The sequence below is a fragment of the Mauremys reevesii genome, linkage group 4, assembly GCF_016161935.1.
Source record: "Mauremys reevesii isolate NIE-2019 linkage group 4, ASM1616193v1, whole genome shotgun sequence".
In the NCBI taxonomy this organism is placed as follows: Eukaryota; Metazoa; Chordata; order Testudines; family Geoemydidae; genus Mauremys; species Mauremys reevesii.
Genome location: NC_052626.1, coordinates 140,219,743 through 140,239,224, shown reverse-complemented (window position 1 = coordinate 140,239,224; position 19,482 = coordinate 140,219,743). Strand labels below are relative to the sequence as shown.

At 45.3% G+C, this 19,482-nt stretch overlaps 1 protein-coding gene across 1 annotated transcript in view; it reads left to right on the top strand.

Annotated features, from left to right (window-relative positions):
* The first annotated feature begins 16,311 nt into the window (after window positions 1–16,311).
* The window catches only part of TSPAN2 (tetraspanin 2), a 48,531-nt gene continuing 45,360 nt past the window's right edge, over window positions 16,312–19,482 (top strand). The window contains exon 1 of the mRNA XM_039537590.1: window positions 16,312–16,497. Within this exon, the coding sequence (XP_039393524.1) occupies window positions 16,429–16,497 (69 nt within the window). The 5' untranslated portion in view covers window positions 16,312–16,428. The remainder of the gene's footprint in view (window positions 16,498–19,482) is intronic.

Genomic DNA, 19,482 nt, shown 5'->3' with positions numbered 1-19,482 from the left:
TAAATTGAAAATTAAAAGACTGGGGCCTCCTCCAGTTTAATAAGCAGCAATTCAGGGCCAGCCCAGCCCATGAACTTGTAAGCTGCCAAGAATTCCCCACAGGTTCCTGTTCCTGCTAGAATTGTGGTCTCTAAATCTTGCTAGAGTGTCTGTAGTTTTGCCTAAGGTGCATTTCTGACTCTGACACTTTGTCTGTCACCTGCTAATGCTGACAAGGGAGGAGGAGGTTCCAGCAGGGTTTGCTGCAGCTTCTCACTGACATCAGGATTACACTCACTCAAGACAAGTCTGGTTTTGACCAAAGTTGGGCCCAACAGGGAATTTCCAGGCCTACGGAGTTTCTTTGAGTGACACCCCCTCCTCCCCACTACCACCAGTTCCCAGCGGTGTTGGAAGAAGCCTCTGGGTTTTGCTTTGCAGAATCATTTCCTGCAGACGTGAGACATTTGCAGATTTCTGTGAATGCACAGACTTGCACTTGTTTCTGAACAAGCACCATTTATAGAGGAGCCAGTACTGGAACCACTCAGCCACACGCTGGAGATCTCATCAGTCCAGTGTTTGCCCATCTCTAGAAACATTGGATGGGCCAAAAGTTTTTGGCATGGCTGGATACTATGTAGCATGCTAATATAAATGAAAAGGAGGGGTATGGGTGACAGGGCTTTAAACATGGCTGTGCAATGGCACAATGGGTAGCTAAACCCTGGTGTCCCCTCAATGTACTGTGATAAAGTTCCTCCTCTACTTTGGCGGGTCCTGTGCTTATTGGCGGATTTTGCTAGCCTCAGAGATCTTCCTGTGTTGGATCAGGAGTTGGGAGGTTTTGGGGGGAACCTGGGCCTGCCCTCTACCCCAGGTTCCAGCCCAGGGCCCTGTGGACTGCAGCTGTCTAGAGTGCCTCCTGGTACAGCTACACGACAACTACAATTCCCTGGGCTACTTCCCCATGGCCTCCTCCCAACACCTTCTTTGTCCTCACCACCGTACCTTCCTCCTGATGTCTGTTAACGCTTGTACTCCTCAGTCCTCCAGCAGCACAGCCTCTCACTCCCAGCTCCATTCACACTTCCTCTCCTCTGGCTCCCTGGCTCTCTTCGGCCTGGCTGGAGTGAGCCCTTTTATAGCATCAGAGGGGCCTTAATTAGAGTCAGGTGCTTAACAGCCTCGCCTGACTCTCAGCAGGTTAATTGGAGTCAGGTGTTCTCATTAGCCTGGAGCAGCCCCTGCTCTGGTCACCCAGGGAACAGAAAACTGCTTATCCAGTGGCCAGTATCTCTCCCTTCTACTACTCTGCTGTTCCTCTGGGCAGCGTCCACTGGCTCCTTTGCGCCGAGAGGAGCAGTGGGTGGTCTGGGGTTCTCTCTGTCTGTCCCCCCCCATCTGGTCCCTTCGTTTAGCCTGACCTCACTCTCCTCCTCCTTTTTTTTTTTTGTCCCACGTGTGTCAGCTCTGTTGTGGACCTGTGGATCCTCTCCTCCTCCTGGGGGGCTGGGGGGTGGCTTTAGCAGTGGGGCACACTTCACCTCACTTCCTGAATAGGACTACTCTGCTGTTCCCAACTGGCCTGGGTCTATCACAGTACACACACCTTTTAGGAGGGAGAATAACAGTGCGGCCAAGCTGAGTGCAACTCTTATGTATCACTAATACAGTTCTTCTTAAACATTGGGATAGCACAGGCCATGCCCATGTGTACTATTCCCTGTCTCAGGGAAGGCGTAATCTGAATGAGAAGAGGGTCTGTCTGATAGGCCAGAGGCCTGCCCTTCACTAGCAGGACAGAGCAGCAGGCTCATTGTTGCCCAAAGTCACCATGACTGTGCCTAAAGACTGTGCATGTGATTGACTTTGTCTGACAGAGAAATCAGCAAAATGCATCAGCATTCTCACAGCTGCCTTGTGCCTGAAATGCGAGCAGGAATCTGGGCCTGTGCAGTCCTCATGGTGTCCATCTGTTGTTCTCTTTAGCCTGGAACAAGCTTCACAGGTTCAGATTTCATGGGACGTGGTCCCACTGCTGAGCTGGGGAGGAAAGGGCAGAGCCAAGAGAGAGCATGGTGGGATCAGTTAAAGGTAGGTTGAGAACAGGAGAGGAGCCAGGCTGTTTCCTTGGACACAGTAAAAGAAGCAAATTTCTATTCTTCTTTATAACCCAGTGAGCAATTCCAGCACAACAGTCCGGGACAGACTTGGTCACATTGCTAGGTCCCGCCACACTCAGACACTTTACTCAATGGAAATGGAAACAGAAATATAGGTGCCAATTAGGTGATCCAAGTTAAAATATGCCTGTCAAAATGGGAGCCCTTGAAGGTTCCTGAACTATTCTGTTGGAATTTAAAGTAAATTGTAATTCCATGTCAATCACTCCCTTGAGTCAGGAAATAAGACTTTTTTTTTTTCACATAGCGCCTTCTCACTTTTTGGCTTGAGCTTCTCCGAGGGGCTATTTTGGACCTAAGAAAAGGGAATTTGAGCTTAGTGTGCATAGCAAAAGCAGAAAAACAGGAAACCTGCACAATTTTGTGCATAGCTGAGAACAGAGCACACAAAAGTTCTGTTGTTCATAAAGGAACAAAAACCAGAACAATTGCAGGTATACGCCTGCAAACACTTAGCAACGAGTTCATCACTAGGATGAAGCAAGGATATTGTGCCCTTTCTCCTAATCTCTCCTGGGTTAGTGGATTATCAGAGAATTCAACAATTTTGAGGACAACCAAAACCAAACAAACAATATTTCAGTACTGGACAAGAAGTCAGAAAATCCTGTTCTCCAGGCCTGAGGAATAATAGGGATAAATTTAAAGATTTATTTTGGAGCCAGTTTAGGAACATTAATTCCAGGATAAGAGTTCAGATTTTCCCCTTGTTTATTTTGTAGGCAGAGTTAAACTAAAATTTATTGGCAGCACATGGTATGTATATGTAGATTGTAAGAGTCTAGGAGCAAGGACTGTATCTTATCTTCTCATTACCAAGCACACCGATAATCTCTATATGTTGCAATACTATAGCATATAATATAATATTTCAATATAAATGTAAAAAGCAACAAAGAGTCCTGTGGCACCTTAAAGACTAACAGATGTATTGAAGCATAAGCTTTCGTGGGTGAATACCCACTTCGTCAGATGCACATCTAACGAAGTGGGTATTCACCCACGAAAGCTTATGCTCCAATACGTCTGTTAGTCTTTAAGATGCCACAGGACTCTTTCTTTTTACAGATCCAGACTAACACAGCTACCCCTCTGATACTCAATATAAATGTGCAATTGCTGTATATGCAGTCTATTGGTGTGCATTGTGATAGGCAGATGAAAAAGAAGTGCAGTCATTGCTCCAAGAACCTGACAATTGTAACTCTACCTGTAAAGAGATTTTCAAATTAGTAGCTAGATATTATAAGACCAGTCTGTTTACTTTATCCAAGAGAAAGGTAAGACATGACTTGATCATGGTGTTAAGTACCTACATGGTGAGAAGACACCAAAGCAGAGAGCTTTTTAGCAGACAAAGGCAGAACAAGATCCAATGCCTGGAAACTGAAGCCGGACAAATTCAGACTGGAAATAAAGTGCAGTTTTTACTGTGGGGGTAACTAACCATTGGTACAGTTTACTGATTGAAGGATCTGATGGATTCTCCACCAACCAAAGTATTAAAATTAAGAGTGGATGAAATTCTACTTCCTGTGATATGAAGGAGGTCAGCCTAGATGGATCAGAATGGCCCCTTCTGGCCTTAAATTCTGTTAATCTATTTTAAGGCAGTAAATACCGTAACTACCTCATTTGTATGAAGAAAAAACATTAATCACCATTGTAATGTTTTCACAACCCCCAACCTCCCGCAAGGACAGAAATCCTGGAAATCACATATTAAAGTGACAATTAAAGCAGGTGAAATTAGACAGCTCTCCTGATGTGGAATGATCAACATTGCATAACAAATTACATCATCAATAGGGTAAAACACGGGGCACAAAAAAGCATGATTCTTGCTGGTATCTTTACAGCAAGTACCTACGCTGTGTTTTGGCCAGACAGCTGGGCAGGAATATGAATAACTGGTGAGAAGTGGCTGTACACATACATCATCACTAGCGTGTTATGTTATTCCTTCTTTTATTTACAAAGTTGCCACACCCAGAACTCCTTAGCAAAAGTATTTCCAGTCAGAGCCAAAAATGCTGCTTCTCTCACGTCTAAGCCTCTTAATTTCTCTCTGCCTCTGCCCTTGTTTATTCTTTGCTCTGCAAAGTCTTTGGGATGATGCAGTTATGTCTACACAAGATAAAATTGTGTAATATTGCTTGGTTTTTAAACTCTCTGTCGTGAGATTGATGACTGCTGGCACCAGAGGGCGCCAATGACACATGAAATGTATGTGGCACAAAGGCCATGGCTTTTGAGAGAATCAGTTTAGATGCCAATCAAATTCTGTCACTATTTATATAAATTCTCATCACTCATAAATAAACATAACTCATCCAAACTGAAGGCTGACTGAGGGCTGAATGAATGTAGTGGATTGTTCCCCGGTATCCTTAGCAATGATTTCTGCTTAGTCATTAACATCAGCCCCAAACAGGAGACTGCAGCAAGAGAAGAGAAAACAGCCCCACTCCCTCACATTTCCCTTTTCTTGTTTCACTTCAGTGCCGGTTTCCGTCCCACCCTCTATGCCGACCAGATGGGGAGTGTGATTCATTGTGCCCTGTACCAGAGGCTCCCTTCCCCAGGCACTGGCCAGTGGGCAGATAAGGGCACTGGACTGGCCTGCTTCCTGTGATTCATACAGGCTGGTGCAGACCCAGATTCGCATGATAGAACACCAGGCAGGAGAGCTGCACAAGCCCAGCAGTTTCTGACAGTTGCTTAGATTAATCCTAAAAGTCTGATTCCTAGGCCAGGTCTACACTACAGACCTATATCGGTATAAGTACATCGCTCAGGGGGGTGAAAAATCCACACCTCTGAGTGACATAGTTATAGGACCTAACCCCCTGTGTAGACAGCGCTATGTTGATGGGAGGGCTTCTCCTCATATAGCTACTCCTCGGTGTATTATTTACACCAATGGGAGAACTCCTGCCCGTTGGTTTACAGTATCTTCTTTAAAGTGCTACAGAGGGGCAGCTGCACGGATGCGTTTTAAATGTAGACTTGACCCTCGAAGACTTTTCTGGTCGCCTTTCTCATCCCCAGAGCCTCAGCAGGGCTCACACCTTCCTGACCATTTAATTCCGCCCCCCTCCTCCCACATAACACAGGCCCCATAATTACCACATTTCCCTTTGGTAACAGTCACATACTTTGTCAGACCAATAAAACTGATTTAGACTGAAACTGTAGATCACAAGTCTGGGACTTTCTCTGCTTAGTTTGGTCAACTGCATACTGGGCCAGAAATACCCCCGAGTTCATTGCTCCCTGCATCCCAGCACTCACAAGATTAGAAAACAGCACCAACCATAAAAGACTGCTGCTCCTCCTAAAGCCCAAGGTAGATTTCAGCCAAGGATGCACTAAAGGTGCTGCAGGGTGCAGGATCTCTCATGTGATGGATGCATTGGTTGCTGGGGATTGCAGTTTTGTTTAGCTTTATATAGCATGTACACTAACATCTCTCACAGCAGGATCTTGGCTGCAGGATGCAATTATCAGGGATCAGCTATGTGGGGCAGTTACCTCACTCCTCTGCTTTCCAATGGGAATGTCACACCTGCACCACAGAGTCTGCTTCTGGACCTGCGTTTCCTTTTATCAGCACTGTGCTGCAATGAACAAAGGGAACCAGAACTGATGCCAAGAATGTGGCTGATGAATCCCCAAGCTGGATTTCTATTTGTCTGGAGCCCAGGGTGCTGCAGGGTTTGCTCCTGGCTATGCTAGTGCACTGCATATGGAAACTCCAGGACTGTAAACATGGGCAACTATCAAGCATTCTTGTGTAAACAGCTGCTTAAATAAAAAAATTGTGAACTGTGCTGTGGAAGCAGAATTTAATATTTGTATTTGAACCATGATAGTAAATTCCAGCATATTTGTGTCTGTTACATGTGGGAGGTGATGCTCTGATGTTATTGATTCAAATAGTTAATTCTGGAAATTCAACAAAATATTCTACTTTAGCATCCCCTGAGCTTTGTTCTGTTCATGGCTAGTATCACTACCTCAGTTCCAAGACACAGTACAATTGCAGCTAGAAGGAGTAGAGTAATGGGACTGCATTAATGTGTTTCATGTTGAAGTTTTTAGGTTAATCATTGCTGAAGAAGGATGTTCGGTGACTTCCTGCTGGGCTACTTTCGACCGAGAATGCTGTAAAAATGGCTTAATCATCACATTTCATGAAATGACTTGGAAGAAAAATAATTGCAAGAGGATTGCACTAAATCCACATCAAATCATCTTGAACAAACTTTGCTAATATTTTCTAAAGGCCAAATATCAAAGATATTGTAGCTCTTGTGGCTAAGTATGTTACTGATCCTTCTGAACGCAATAAGAGTATTTTATGTAAAACATTTTAGAGTAAATGATTGAGAAAAGCTGCCACACAGAAGAGAAGAGTATTAAACTGGAGCAGCATGTTGGCCATACTTATTTGGAGTAGTTAATTGGAATGTTAATAACAGAGCACAACTTTCATGTTATATTTAAAATCTGTTCAGCCAGATTTCAGCCACTGTTAGAATTATGTAACAAGAAGGCTTTTTTTTTTTTAATTAGGACTGAAAGCCTAGGTCCTAAAGCATTAGGGGAAAGGACAAGAGTTCACACAAAGTGACAGAAGCTAGAGGTGTAAAATTCTCATTAAGGAATATCCATTCTGTCCTCTTTCAGCCAATACAAGATTGTTCCAAGATTTGCTACTGGTTTAGGTGTCCAAAGGGGCATTCAGTTCCCTTGAAGGGCTTATTCTACTGCCTAATCTATCTAACTGTCAGGAAGATTTTCTTAATATTCAAACTAATTTACCTTTTATAAATTAAATGCCTATTTGGCAGAATCATGATAAGCATATATTGAGGCTTTCTAAACAAATGATTATTTTTACATGATACATTTTTGGGGTAAATGCCATTTCTGTGAACACATAACACAATGGACCTGGTAGGCCAAAAGAATTTAGCAAAGAGGAAGGCAATGTTGTTCTCTACAGTGATACGGAAAGCGTACATTCTTCAACACCAAAACACTGCTCTTCATGATGCAAAGCTGTGATGAGGAGCTCACTGATAAACAGTTTTGGACTCAGTCACACACCTCTTCAGAAGTGCCTGATCTGCAGATGAAATGAGGCAGTATGCAATAAATATCCTTAATCCTGCGAGGATCAGAGTGATTGTGTCACCTACATTCACTGACCCTTTCTTCCATTGCATCACATTCAAACTTCTTGTTCTCAAAGTCTTTCATAACTTTGCCTCTCCTTAGTTATCCATTTTTGTCTTGTTACATTAACCCCACACCCTCTCCTCTCTACCAGCAGTGTCAGCCTCATTGGCCCATTGTCTGCTTTTCCCTGAAGTGTCTTCATAGTTTCTTCCCATGCCATCCTTTACATATGGAATGCCTTTCCTGAATTAATCCACATGGCCACTACTCGTTCCCTCAAATCTTTCCTCAAGACCCATTTCTGCCATGATGCTTATGGGAACTCTGCTAACTATAGCTAGGGTGAGAGGCAATCCATAATAACTTATATTTATTATGATCCATCAAGATGTGCACAAAGCTAGCCTGTGTAGCTGTGTGAAGTTATTACTGTTACTCTCATCCTCCCTCCTCCTTCCCTACTGTTGGTTGTATCACTCACTCGTCATGGCTTGGCTTAAATTAGGTCCTGATCCGAAGCTCAATGTAGTCAATGAGAGTCTTTCTCTTGACTTCAGTGGCCACTAGATCAGGATATTAGACTGTAAGTTCATGAGGGCTGGAGCTGTGTCTTCCTGTTTGTCCTGATTGGGGCATCCTAAATTATATATATATCCTAAATTATAACAACATAAACTTGATCTAAAAACATGCCTCTAAGTTCAACCTTTGTGCATCCACTTATCAAGTTGGCAAAATTTGACATTCAGAAGAAGCCCTTACAGAAGACAGACAAACTGCAGTGCTGGGAGGTGCCTCTCGAGGGTGCACAGTATCAGAGCTTAACGAATAAATAATTACAAACTATAATGTCCTTTCTACAGGCTGCATCTTTCTAGTAGCAGGACATGCTCCCTTTGCTCTATTAGACTTTTCAAGAGACAGGTATCTAGTCTTCCTTCTGCAAGGAAAAACTTGGGAAAATTAGAGAAAGCCAGGCAGTTGTTGTAGCAGCAAACGCAATAAAGAACAGAGCTGCTGTGAGTTCAGACTGTAAGATAGAGACATTAGCTTTTTTTCATTGCTCGCCTGAGCAATCCACCAGGTGTGTTGCTATGAAACACTGGGCCCTAGGACTGTTTTCCAACATCAGCTTCTTCTCAGCATATTCATAGCTTAGAAGCAGCTCTCTGCTCAAGCCAAGTAAATACAACTCAGATGAGAAGTGTGGTGTAATTGCTAACATCCAAAGTATCAAAGCCAAAGACTTAGTTATAGTCACTGAAAAGGAGTTTCCTATTATGACTCAAAAAGTTCATCCCTGACTTGTAACAATGAATAAAGACACAAAGCATGCTGGGTATGTTTAAAGTTAGTGCTGTCGATCAGACTGCAATGGAATCTGTTCTATAAATATCAGATAAAGGAACTTGTTGAAGGCATGTGTTAACTGTAAACAATCTACAGCTAGAGGAAAATGAGGCTTTCCTCCTTGAGCAAATCATGAACCTTATCATTTCATCTGGATGTTTCTCTTCCTCAGCCTGTGTTTGAGTGGGATGGGTATTATCTCTCTCTCAGAATACAGGAAACTAGCCCAAGCAAACCTTTGGCAAACAATGGAACAAGGAAGAAAATGAAAACAGAGCCAGTTGTTGGTAGTGTCCTTTTCATTAGTGAGATGGGTATGAGCCCTGCATCAGACCACAATTACCACTCATCCTGCAGCAGCAAAAACTGTGGCTGCACAAGACTAAAATTCTCCAGGGCAATGGAATTGGGGCCACAAAATCAGAGCTGAATGTGGCCCCACCTTTCCATCTTGTATAGCATGCAGCAGTGTTACTAGGTGCTGAATCTTTGGGCTTGTCTACATTTGCCAGAGGATCAACGTTGCGGCGATCGATGCATCGGCAGTCGATTTAGTGGGTCTAGTGAAGACCTGCTAAATCAACTGCTGATGGCTCTCCCGTTGACTTCTGTACTCCATCTGATTGAGAAGAATAAGGGCAGTTGATGGGAGAGCGTCTCCTGTCAACATCACATAGTGTGGACCCCGTGGTAAGTAGATATAACCTATGTCGATATGAGTTACGTTATTCACATAACTCAAATTGCGTAGCTTAGTTCGACTTTTCCCTTTAGTGTAGACAAGGCCTAGGTCTAAACAAGAAAGACGTGACATTTCCATTAGTTCCTATCAGGACTGGTAGCACAAAGGAGATGCTGGTTTTACCCAACAGAAGCTCCCATCTGCTCAGGTCCTTCCTTGCTCATATATAGGGCCCTACCAAATTCATGGTCATGAAAAACATGTCATGGACCATGAAATCTGGTCTTCCCCTGTGAAATCTGGTCTTTTGTGTGTTTTTACCCTATACTATACAGATTTCATGGGGGAGACCAGCATTTCTCAAATTTGGGGTCCTGACCCAAAAGGGAATTGCAGAGGAGGGGGGTCACAAGGTTATTTTAATCTGCTATATATTAGCCACCGCTCTCCAGCTGCCCAGGTCTGAAGGCAATGCCACCGCCAGCAGCAGCACAGAAGTAAGGGTAGCAGTACCACAACCGCCGCTACAATAACCTTGCAAGTTGCAACCCCCCACACACAACTCTTTTTTGGGTCAGGACCCCTACAATTTCAACACGTGAAATTTCAGATTTAAATAGCTGAAATCATGAATTTATAATTTTTAAAATCCTATGACCATTAAATTGACCAAAATAGACCATGAATTTAGTAGGGCCCTACTCATATGTGCTGTTTGTGCCACTCCTTGAGGCAGCAGCTGAGTATTCTTCCAGAGTTGAGAACCCTGAGTTAGGGGAGGGCTGGCATAGCCTCTCCTGTCCCCTTCCTCTGGTGTTCTGGGTTAGGTTGGGGTCTTGTCAGAAGTGAGAGGGGCAAGCTGCAATGTTATGTGCTCCAGTGACCCTTGACAACACAATAGCCTCTTGTTAGCTGGTATTTGCTGACACAAGTTATGAAGCTACTCAAACTTGTGCCAAGGGCTGGTACAGCCTCCAGGATCGGGAAGTCCAAAAGATGGTGGGAAGCACTCGTGCCTCCCGCACAAGGCATGCACCACAGAGCCACCTATGGTCCCCTGCCCAGCATGCATCGTAAAGATACCTCTGGCCCCAGAGGCACATTTGGGGATTTAGCCCTCGGCCACAAGCTATAACCTGAGGAGAGAATTTTATTTTAGCCATTACTTCTCCCAGCCCAATATCAGTGCCAGAAGGATGCTCCTGGACCATGGGTGAGCTGATAACTGAGGGATTCTGGAGTCTATGGAGCTGGGAACATTTTACTACCTGTATTGCATAGCACGATGCAGAGGTGCTAGCACAGGCAGTAACTCTTATGTTACTGTTTCAGAACTGTGCTGAAGAGCTGGCTGGATGGAATGAGACCTGCCTTTGTTGCAATATATTTACCACATAAGCCTTTCACCACTGTCTTGGTCACAAGTTAAATGAGTTTGCTGGCTCTCATCCTATCTCTACCTGTGCACATCACAAAACCATCAGACAATGTGGTGCATATGGCAGAAGGCCAGGACAGAAACAGCTGGAGGGCTGATGCATGGGAAAAGCAGTGCAGGGTAGGTTGGGTTCCAGAACTGAAATACGAAAGGGGGACTGCAGGTCAGGATCTATGGGTGATGGCAAAGCTGTGGGGGATACAAGGATTGGCATAAAGGATTTATATGGAATGGGACAAGTATCTTTTCTTTTTGCAAAGGGAGAGGAGATGAAAATACAAGATTCGTCCCAAATAAAAATTCAAGAAAAACTCCAAAGGGAGCATTATCTTTCTGAAGTCGTATGACAGCTGCAGGCTGAGCTGCAGGACCCTCCTCCACTGGCAGTAACACCACAATGTTTGCCTGATAGCTTTGATTTAAAGGCATTGATTCTTTAATCCAGGTCCTTCTCCTATATCACAAAGCCCCCCTTTAATGTACCATGTGTGCAATTTTTCAGTATTGTTCCATTAAATTTGCAGATATTGCACAAAATAAATTAAGCTTTTATTCATACTTAACTTCAGATGCTATTTTATGAATCCTCTCACCCAGCCTGCACTTCAAGGAGAAAATCCAAGCCCCAGTGGGAAACTTCTGGGTAGGAAAGTGGACATTGAGTTCTAAGCATCAACATTACAATCACCACACAAGACTGTATGCAGCACACAGTGAGAACTGTGTTATTAGCTGGCAGCTGCCTTGATAGCTTTACACTTGATGCCTATTAAGGTAAAGTGTAACTGACTTAGTTCATGGAAAGTTTTCAGCAAACCCTCTTTCACAATATTTTTTTAGAGAAACAAGTATTAGTCTTTCTGCTGTGCACGACTTAATTCTTTCATGAAGCTGAAACATGCAGCATTTATCACCAGAATGATTTTATATTTATGTTTTCATTTATGCATTGCTTAAGCAGACAGAATCATCTTGTATAACTGAGTCTTTTTTATTACCTGAAAGGCTTCTGCTTCTCTGCATCAGAATCTTAAAGGAAATTAATGATGACAAGCTGAATTAAGGCAGCTTTAATTCAGCAAATCACTTAAGCACATGCTTAATTTTGAGCACGAGTAGTCCCATAGGCTTCAATGGGGCTATTCACACGCTCAAAATTAAGCCCATGCTGGAGTGCTTTGCTGGATCAGGCCATAAGACATGTTATGGGTCAGACTCAATCGAAAAGAAGGAAAGTTGTGAGTAAGACTGAAACTTCCTTCCTACGAAAATAGCGTAGCTGAAGTCGACATATCTTAGATCGAATTAAAGTTACTTACTTCACATCCTCACGGTGCAACACAGCTCCCCCGTTGACTTTGCTTCCGCCTCTCGCCGAGCTGGAGTTCAGCAGTCAATGGGAGAGTGATCGGGGATCGATTTATCGCATCTACATTACATGCAATAAATTGATCCCCGATAGATCGATCGCTGGGTAGTGTAGACGTACCCCTCAGTCTCTGACATGTTCCTTCTCAAAGCTGCTGTGGGTGAGGGAAGGGCTGCTGAAAAGCCTGTCAGAGCCACATGGAAGAGACTTGAACAATATACCATACACACACTGTAATCAGAGGAGAACCACACATGTACTACACTTAGGAAGGAATAAGCAATTGCACAAAAATACAAAAATGGGAAATGATTGCCTTGGAAGGAATACTGCAGAAAAGGATCTGGGAGTTATAATGGATCATCACAAACAGCATCAAGAATGTAATACTGCTCAAAAAAAGCACTTCATTCTGGGATGTATTAGCAGGAGTGTTGTAAGCCAAGCAGCAGCAATTATTCTACTCTACTCACTGATAAGGCCTCAGCTGGAGTACTGTGTCCAGTTCTGCACACCACACTGTGGGAAAGATGTGGACAAACTGAAGAAAGTGCAGAAAAGAGCAACAAAAATGATTGACGTTCTAGAAAACGTGACTCATGAGGAAAGATTGAAAAAAATGGGTTTGTTTAGTCTGGAGAAGGGAAGACTGAGGGGAGATAGGATAACAGTCTTCAAGTATATAAAGGGAAAGGTGATAAATTGTTCTCCTTATCCAGTGAGGTCAGGGCAAGAAGTAATGGGTTTAAATTGCAGCAAGGGAGATTGAAGACAGACATTAGGAAAAATTTCCTGTCAGGGTAGTTAAACACTGGAACAAATTACCTAAGAAGGTTGTGGAATCTCCATCATTGGAGGTTTTTAAGACTAGGTTAGACATACACCTGTCAAGGATAGTCAAGATCAGTTCTCAAACTAGGGGTGGGCCCCCTGGGGGGGCACGGAATGTATTCTGAGAGGGCATAAGACGCTTTAGGGGGAAAAACACCTTATTCTCCCTTTTTACCCACAGCAATGAATAACTAGCAAAGTGGATTCCTCCAGAGGTATCAGGTCCTCAGCTAGCGCTGTGCATTTTGATGGATTTCTGCTAAGCTTGTGTAGCATTATTCAAAGTTGTTGTCATCTGTATGTTGAGGCAGTTGCTATGACGAAGTGTGCAAATTTACTTGTAAGCATCAACCACAATCGCAGTTTTGCTTTTGCTCTTATTACAATTGATAATTGGCTCCGTTTGAATCAATGCCTTATGGTTTTTAAGATTTAGTAACAGCTGCATATTGATTTTTTTAATTGGTATATTTACTTATGTGGCAGGTGGGGGCATAAACTTCTACAGTTGCAAAGAAGGAAGGGTGAGAACCACTGGTCTAGGTAATAGTTTGAGACTGGGCTAGATGACCTATTGAGGTCCCTTCCAGTCCTACATTTCTATGACTCTATGTCATGGCCCATTAAGGCTCCATCCCTATATAAGCCCCTTCTTTCCCCCTTACTATTTGTACAACTCCTGGATCCCTGACATTGAACATTGCATTTTCATGCAAATCCCAGAAAGCAAAAGTCTGAGCAGCTAGGATTGGGAAAGTATCTTTAACATTTTCCCCTTTAGAAATGTTCTGTTCTTGAGTTTCATGGAGTGAACTCCCCCAGTAACAAAGCACAACCACCGCCCTCACCATCCAAAGGTAATAACAAAATGTTTTTTAAGTACATCAGAAGCAGGAAGCCTGCTAAACAACTAGTGGGGCCCCTTGACGATCGAATAACAAAAGGAGCGCTTAAAGACGATAAAGTCATTGCAGAGAAACTAAATGGATTCTTTGCTTCAGTCTTCACGGCTGAGGATGTTAGGGAGATTTCCAAAACTGAGCTGGCTTTTGTAGGTGACAAATCTGAGGAACTGTCACAGATTGAAGGAACTGTCACAGATTGAAGTGTCACTACAGGAGGTTTTGGAATTAATTGATAAACTCAACATTAACAAGTCCCCGGGACCAGATGGCATTCACTCCAGAGTTATGAAAGAACTCAAATGCGAAGTTCCGGAACTATTAACTAAGGTTTGCAACCTGTCCTTTAAATCAGCTTCAGTACCCAATGACTGGAAGTTAGCTAATGTAACGCCAATATTTAAAAAGGGCTCTAGAGGTGATCCCGGCAATTACAGACCGGTAAGTCTAACGTCGGTACCGGGCAAATTAGTCGAAACAATAGTTAAGAATAAAATTGTCAGACACCTAGAAAAACATAAACTGCTGAACAATAGTCAACATGGTTTCTGTAAAGGGAAATCGTGTCTTACTAATCTATTAGAGTTCTTTGAAGGGGTCAACAAACATGTGAACAAGGGGGAATCCAGTGGACATAGTGTACTTAGATTTCCAGAAAGCCTTTGACAAAGTCTCTCACCAAAGGCTCTTACGTAAATTAAGCTGTCATGGGATAAAAGGGAAGGTCCTTTCATGGATTGAGAACTGGTTAAAAGACAGGGAATAAAGGGTAGGAATTAATGGTAAATTCTCAGAATGGAGAGGGGTAACTAGTGGTGTTCCCCAAGAGTCAGTCATAGGACCAATCCTATTCAATTTATTCATAAATGATCTGGAGAAAGGGGTAAACAGTGAGGTGGCAAAGTTTGCAGATGATACTAAACTGCTTAAGATAGTTAAGACCAAAGCAGATTGTGAAGAACTTTAAAAAGATCTCACAAAACTAAGTGATTGGGCAACAAAATGGCAAATGAAATTTAATGTGGATAAATGTAAAGTAATGCACATTGGAAAAAATAATCCCAACTATACATACAATATGATGGGGGCTAATTTAACTACAACGAGTTAGGAAAAAGATCTTGGAGTCATCGTGGATAGTTCTCTGAAGATGTCCAAGCAGTGTGCAGAGGCAGTCAAAAAAGCAAACAAGATGTTAGGAATCATTAAAAAGGGGATAGAGAATAAGACTGAGAATATATTATTGCCCTTATATAAATCCATGGTACACCCACATCTTGAATACTGTGTACAGATGTGGTCTCCTCACCTCAAAAAAGATATACTGGCACTAGAAAAGGTTCAGAAAAAGGGCAACTAAAATGATTAGGGGTTTGGAGAGGGTCCCATATGAGGAAAGATTAAAGAGGCTAGGACTCTTCAGCTTGGAAAAGAGGAGACTAAGGGGGGATATGACAGAGGTATATAAAATCATGAGTGATGTTGAGAAAGTGGATAAGGAACAGTTATTTACTTAAGCCCATAATACAAGAACTAGGGGTCACCAAATGAAATTAATAGGCAGCAGGTTTAAAACAAATAAAAGGAAGTTCTTCTTCACGCAGTGCACAACTTGTGGAACTCCTTACCTGAGGAGGTTGTGAAGGCTAGGACTATAACAGCGTTTAAAAGAGAACTGGATAAATTCATGGAGGTTAAGTCCGTAAATGGATATTAGCCAAGATGGGTAAGAATGGTGTCCCTAGCCTCTGTTCGTCAGAGGATGGAGATGGATGGCAGGACAGAGATCACTTGATCATTGCCTGTTAGGTTCACTCCCTTTGGGGCACCTGGCATTGGCCACTGTCAGTAGACAGATACTAGCCTAGATGGACCTTTGGTCTGACCCGGTACGGCCGTTCTTATGTTCTGCTCCAAGTGCGGGGCACACTTCTCTGTGGGCCCTCTCTGCTAGGAACACAGAGCAGCGTATGCATTACAAACAAAACACCCTCCCTGCCTAACCACAGTCTGGGGCGCGCACGCTGCTCCCCCGGAGGTCAGGCGGCTTTAAGGACATGCACAAACTCCGGCCACCTCCAGGCTGTGCCAGGGAGGTGCTGGGATCCTGCCGAGAAGGGGGGAGCGGCGGCAGCCTGGAGAGAGCCGGGGAGAAGCAGGGGGGCTGCTCAGGGAGTCCCTGGGAGCGTCCCCCAGCTGCCGGCCGGACAGGCCAGTGGCTGAGAGGATGCAGATGGGAAGCTGGAGCCTTTTCTTTGCAATCCTCCCCAAACGGCCGCCGAGGAGCTGCAGCCGCGCACCGGCAGGGGGGAGCCGCGGCCAAGCCCTAACCAGCCCCAGCGCCGCCGCCGCCGCCGCCGGCTGCACGGCACCAGGGGCGGGGTCTGCTCCTGCCCGCCCCCGCCGGGCCAGGCCCCCTCCTCGCCCTGCACCTGCCTCCCGCCGCGCCCCGACTCGCCGGCAGCTCCCGGGGCGCGGAGCCGGAGCCGGAGCCCGAGCCCGCCATGGGCCACCAGCGGAGCGGGATGCGCTGCATCAAGTTCCTGCTCTTCGCCTTCAACTTCGTCTTCTGGGTCAGTGGGGCCGGGGCCGGGCTCCCCTGACGGCCACAGCAGGTTGGGGCGGGGGGGCCTGCGGCGCCGGGAGGGGCCGGGGTCTCAGTGGGGCGGGAGCCGGGAGGCTCCTGCGGGGCTCGCTTGTCGTGCGGCTCACCCTGCGGGCAGGACTCCCCCTGACCCGGGGAGCCCCTTCCCGAGCTGCTCCCCCCCTCCAACACCCACCTACAAGCCATCAGGCAGGCGGGGAGGGGAGCGCTGGGGGGCGCCCTCTGGAGCCGGCTGGGTCGCTGACCTCCAGGTAGTTAATCGGAATGAAAAGGGAATGTACATTTGACTGTTATATTTTCTGCTTGGTTTGGGGGATCCCTTTCCTGCACCCTTCACATGGTTTTCTCTTTGGGGCTTATGAGGTCTTCAGGGCAACAGCTGTTTCTGTCTTTGCTGCATGTCAGTGCTATGCAAATAATAAGTAAGTGTGCACACCGCCCTAGTCCCCAGGAGCAGATGCCACAGCTGTGCACCCATTGGGACACATTTTAGCCTGGCCTTACCCTGGATTTTGGTTTGGTGCTCGCAGTTTTGCAGGCACAAATAATTATGGATGCTGTTTACATTACTTATGGATGCTGTTTACGGGTATTTAGGCATCTACAGATCAGGAGGAAATCTTGTCCATTCTGTTTAAAGCATGCACCTGCACAGTAACAATATTGGTAGGTATGTTCATTGCGGGTGCTAAAATATTGTCTTTTAGAATGCAGTCTTCCTTCATAGAAACAACCCTTAATTTCAGCATCCCCACTTGCTGAGGGAGTAGTCACCAAGCCCTAGGTGCAGTTTTGGGTGCACAAGTTGAATAATAGGCTTGCATAGTGTCTTTGGCAGTTTGGCTTAAGCTTCTCTGCTCTTGATCTTGTAAACATTCTGTTCTGTGAGGCTCATTCACAAGAATATTTACTTCGGGAGTGATGTTAATCACTGAACTCCAAAAAAATGCCAAATTAATATCTGATACTCTTAGCTTTTGACATAAAACACACACTCTTCTCCCCCAGTTCTAAATACCTACCAGTGTTACCAGCAGCTAGAACAAAATAGCTAGTGATCTGTAGTGAAAGAGTAAATGTGGGGTTTTGCCCAACCATACAGCCATAGAAATAAATAACTTCATCTATACATTAACTCCTTTCTTAATGTTGTAGTTATGTTCCTGAAAAATGTGACTTTAAGCGAAACAATGTTAAGCGAATCCAATTTCCCCATAAGAATTCATGTAAATAGGGGGGGTTAGGTTCCAGGGAAATATTTTTCACCAGAAAAAAGACATTATATTTATTTATTTATATATATACATATTTATATATATAATTGCACACACAGTATAAGATTTAAACAATTTAATACTGCACACAGCGATGATGATTGTGAAGCTTGGTTGAGGTGGTAAAGTCAGAGGGTGGAAGAGGGTGGGATATTTCCCAGGCAATGCCTTACTGCTAAGTGATGAACTAGCTTTTGGCTGAGCCCGCAAGGGTTAACCCATTGTTGTTAATGTAGCCTCACACTCTACACGGCAGCAGGAATGGAGGGAGGGGAGACAGCATGGCAGACAGAGACACACATCCTGTGTGTGAGAGAGAGATGAGCATTGCCCCTTTAAGGACGCTGGACCCACTCTAAGTACATTGCCTTGTTAGGTAGATCAGCAAGTTGAGAAAGCAGCTGCTCCCAGGAAGCTCCCTCCGTCCTGAGCCCTGTCCTGTTTCTCCCTCCCTACTCCCCATGGAGATGTGGGGGTAAGTGGGGTGCAGGAGCAGTGGGGAGGGGGGACACCCTGACATTAGCCCCTCCTCTCCCACCCCCCACCTCCCGCACAGCAAGCAGGAGGCTCCCAGGAGCAGCTCCAAGGCAGAGGGCAGGAGCAGCACAGAGCAGTGAGGGGAGGGACAGCTGAACTGCCAGACAACTGGTAGCCTGCTGGGTGGCTGCTGCACAGTGAACTTAGGGGAGCAGGGAGCTGATAGGGGGGCTACCAGTCCACCCTGGTTCCAACAGGGCCGCCCAGAGGATTCCGGGGTCCTGGGGTCTTAGGCGGCGGGGGAGCCCCGCTTCGGCGGTAATTTGGCGGCGGGGGGTCCTTCCGCTCCGGGACCCGCCGCTGAAGTGCCCTGAAGACCCACCACCGAAGTGCCCTGAAGACCCGCGGCGGTGGCCCCCCGCTGTCGAATTACCGCAGAAGACCCAGCACTTCGGCGGTGGGTCCCGCTTCGGCGGTAATTTGACAGCGGGGGGTTCTTCCGCCCCGGGGCGGAAGGACCCACCTCCGCCGATGACCCGGAGCGGACGAAGCTCCAGAGGCCTGGGCCCCGCGAGTGTTTTCCGGGGGCCCTGGAGCGAGTGAGGGACCCTGCTCCAGGGGCCCCGAAAAACTCGTGGGGGCCCCTGCGGGGCCTGGGGCAAATTGCCCCACTTGCCCGCCCCCCCCCCGGGTGGCCCTGGGTTCCAAGTCCCCACCAGCTAGATGCAAAGGGCTGCTCTTCCTGCAAGCAGTGGACAAAGCAGGTGGCTGAGACATTATAAGGGAGCATTGCACAACCTTAAACAAGCACGTTCCCTAATTGATCAGCCCCTTAACAATGAAACAACATTAACCGGGACGACTTTAAGTGAGGAGTTAATGTACATATTGGTTTAACAAAAATCATAGGAGCTGTTTATTCCTTGGCATTGTTCTGGAAATTGGTATTTTCCCAGTACTGTGCTGGTATCTGGGCTTGGGCAGTGCTGATAATCATGAATCGAAAGGGAAACAAAACCATCCATTGTTGGAAACCATGGCTCTAAATATGGAAATATTTCCACAATCATGTAAAATTGCTTATTTGGATGTTTTGTCCAGTGTAGTTCTCATGTGGAGCTTTATTAAGCCTCCATGTTAGACTGTGAGAGCGTGGACCTGTGGCCTTCCAGCTGATACACCTTGTCTTGGTGATGTGGTAA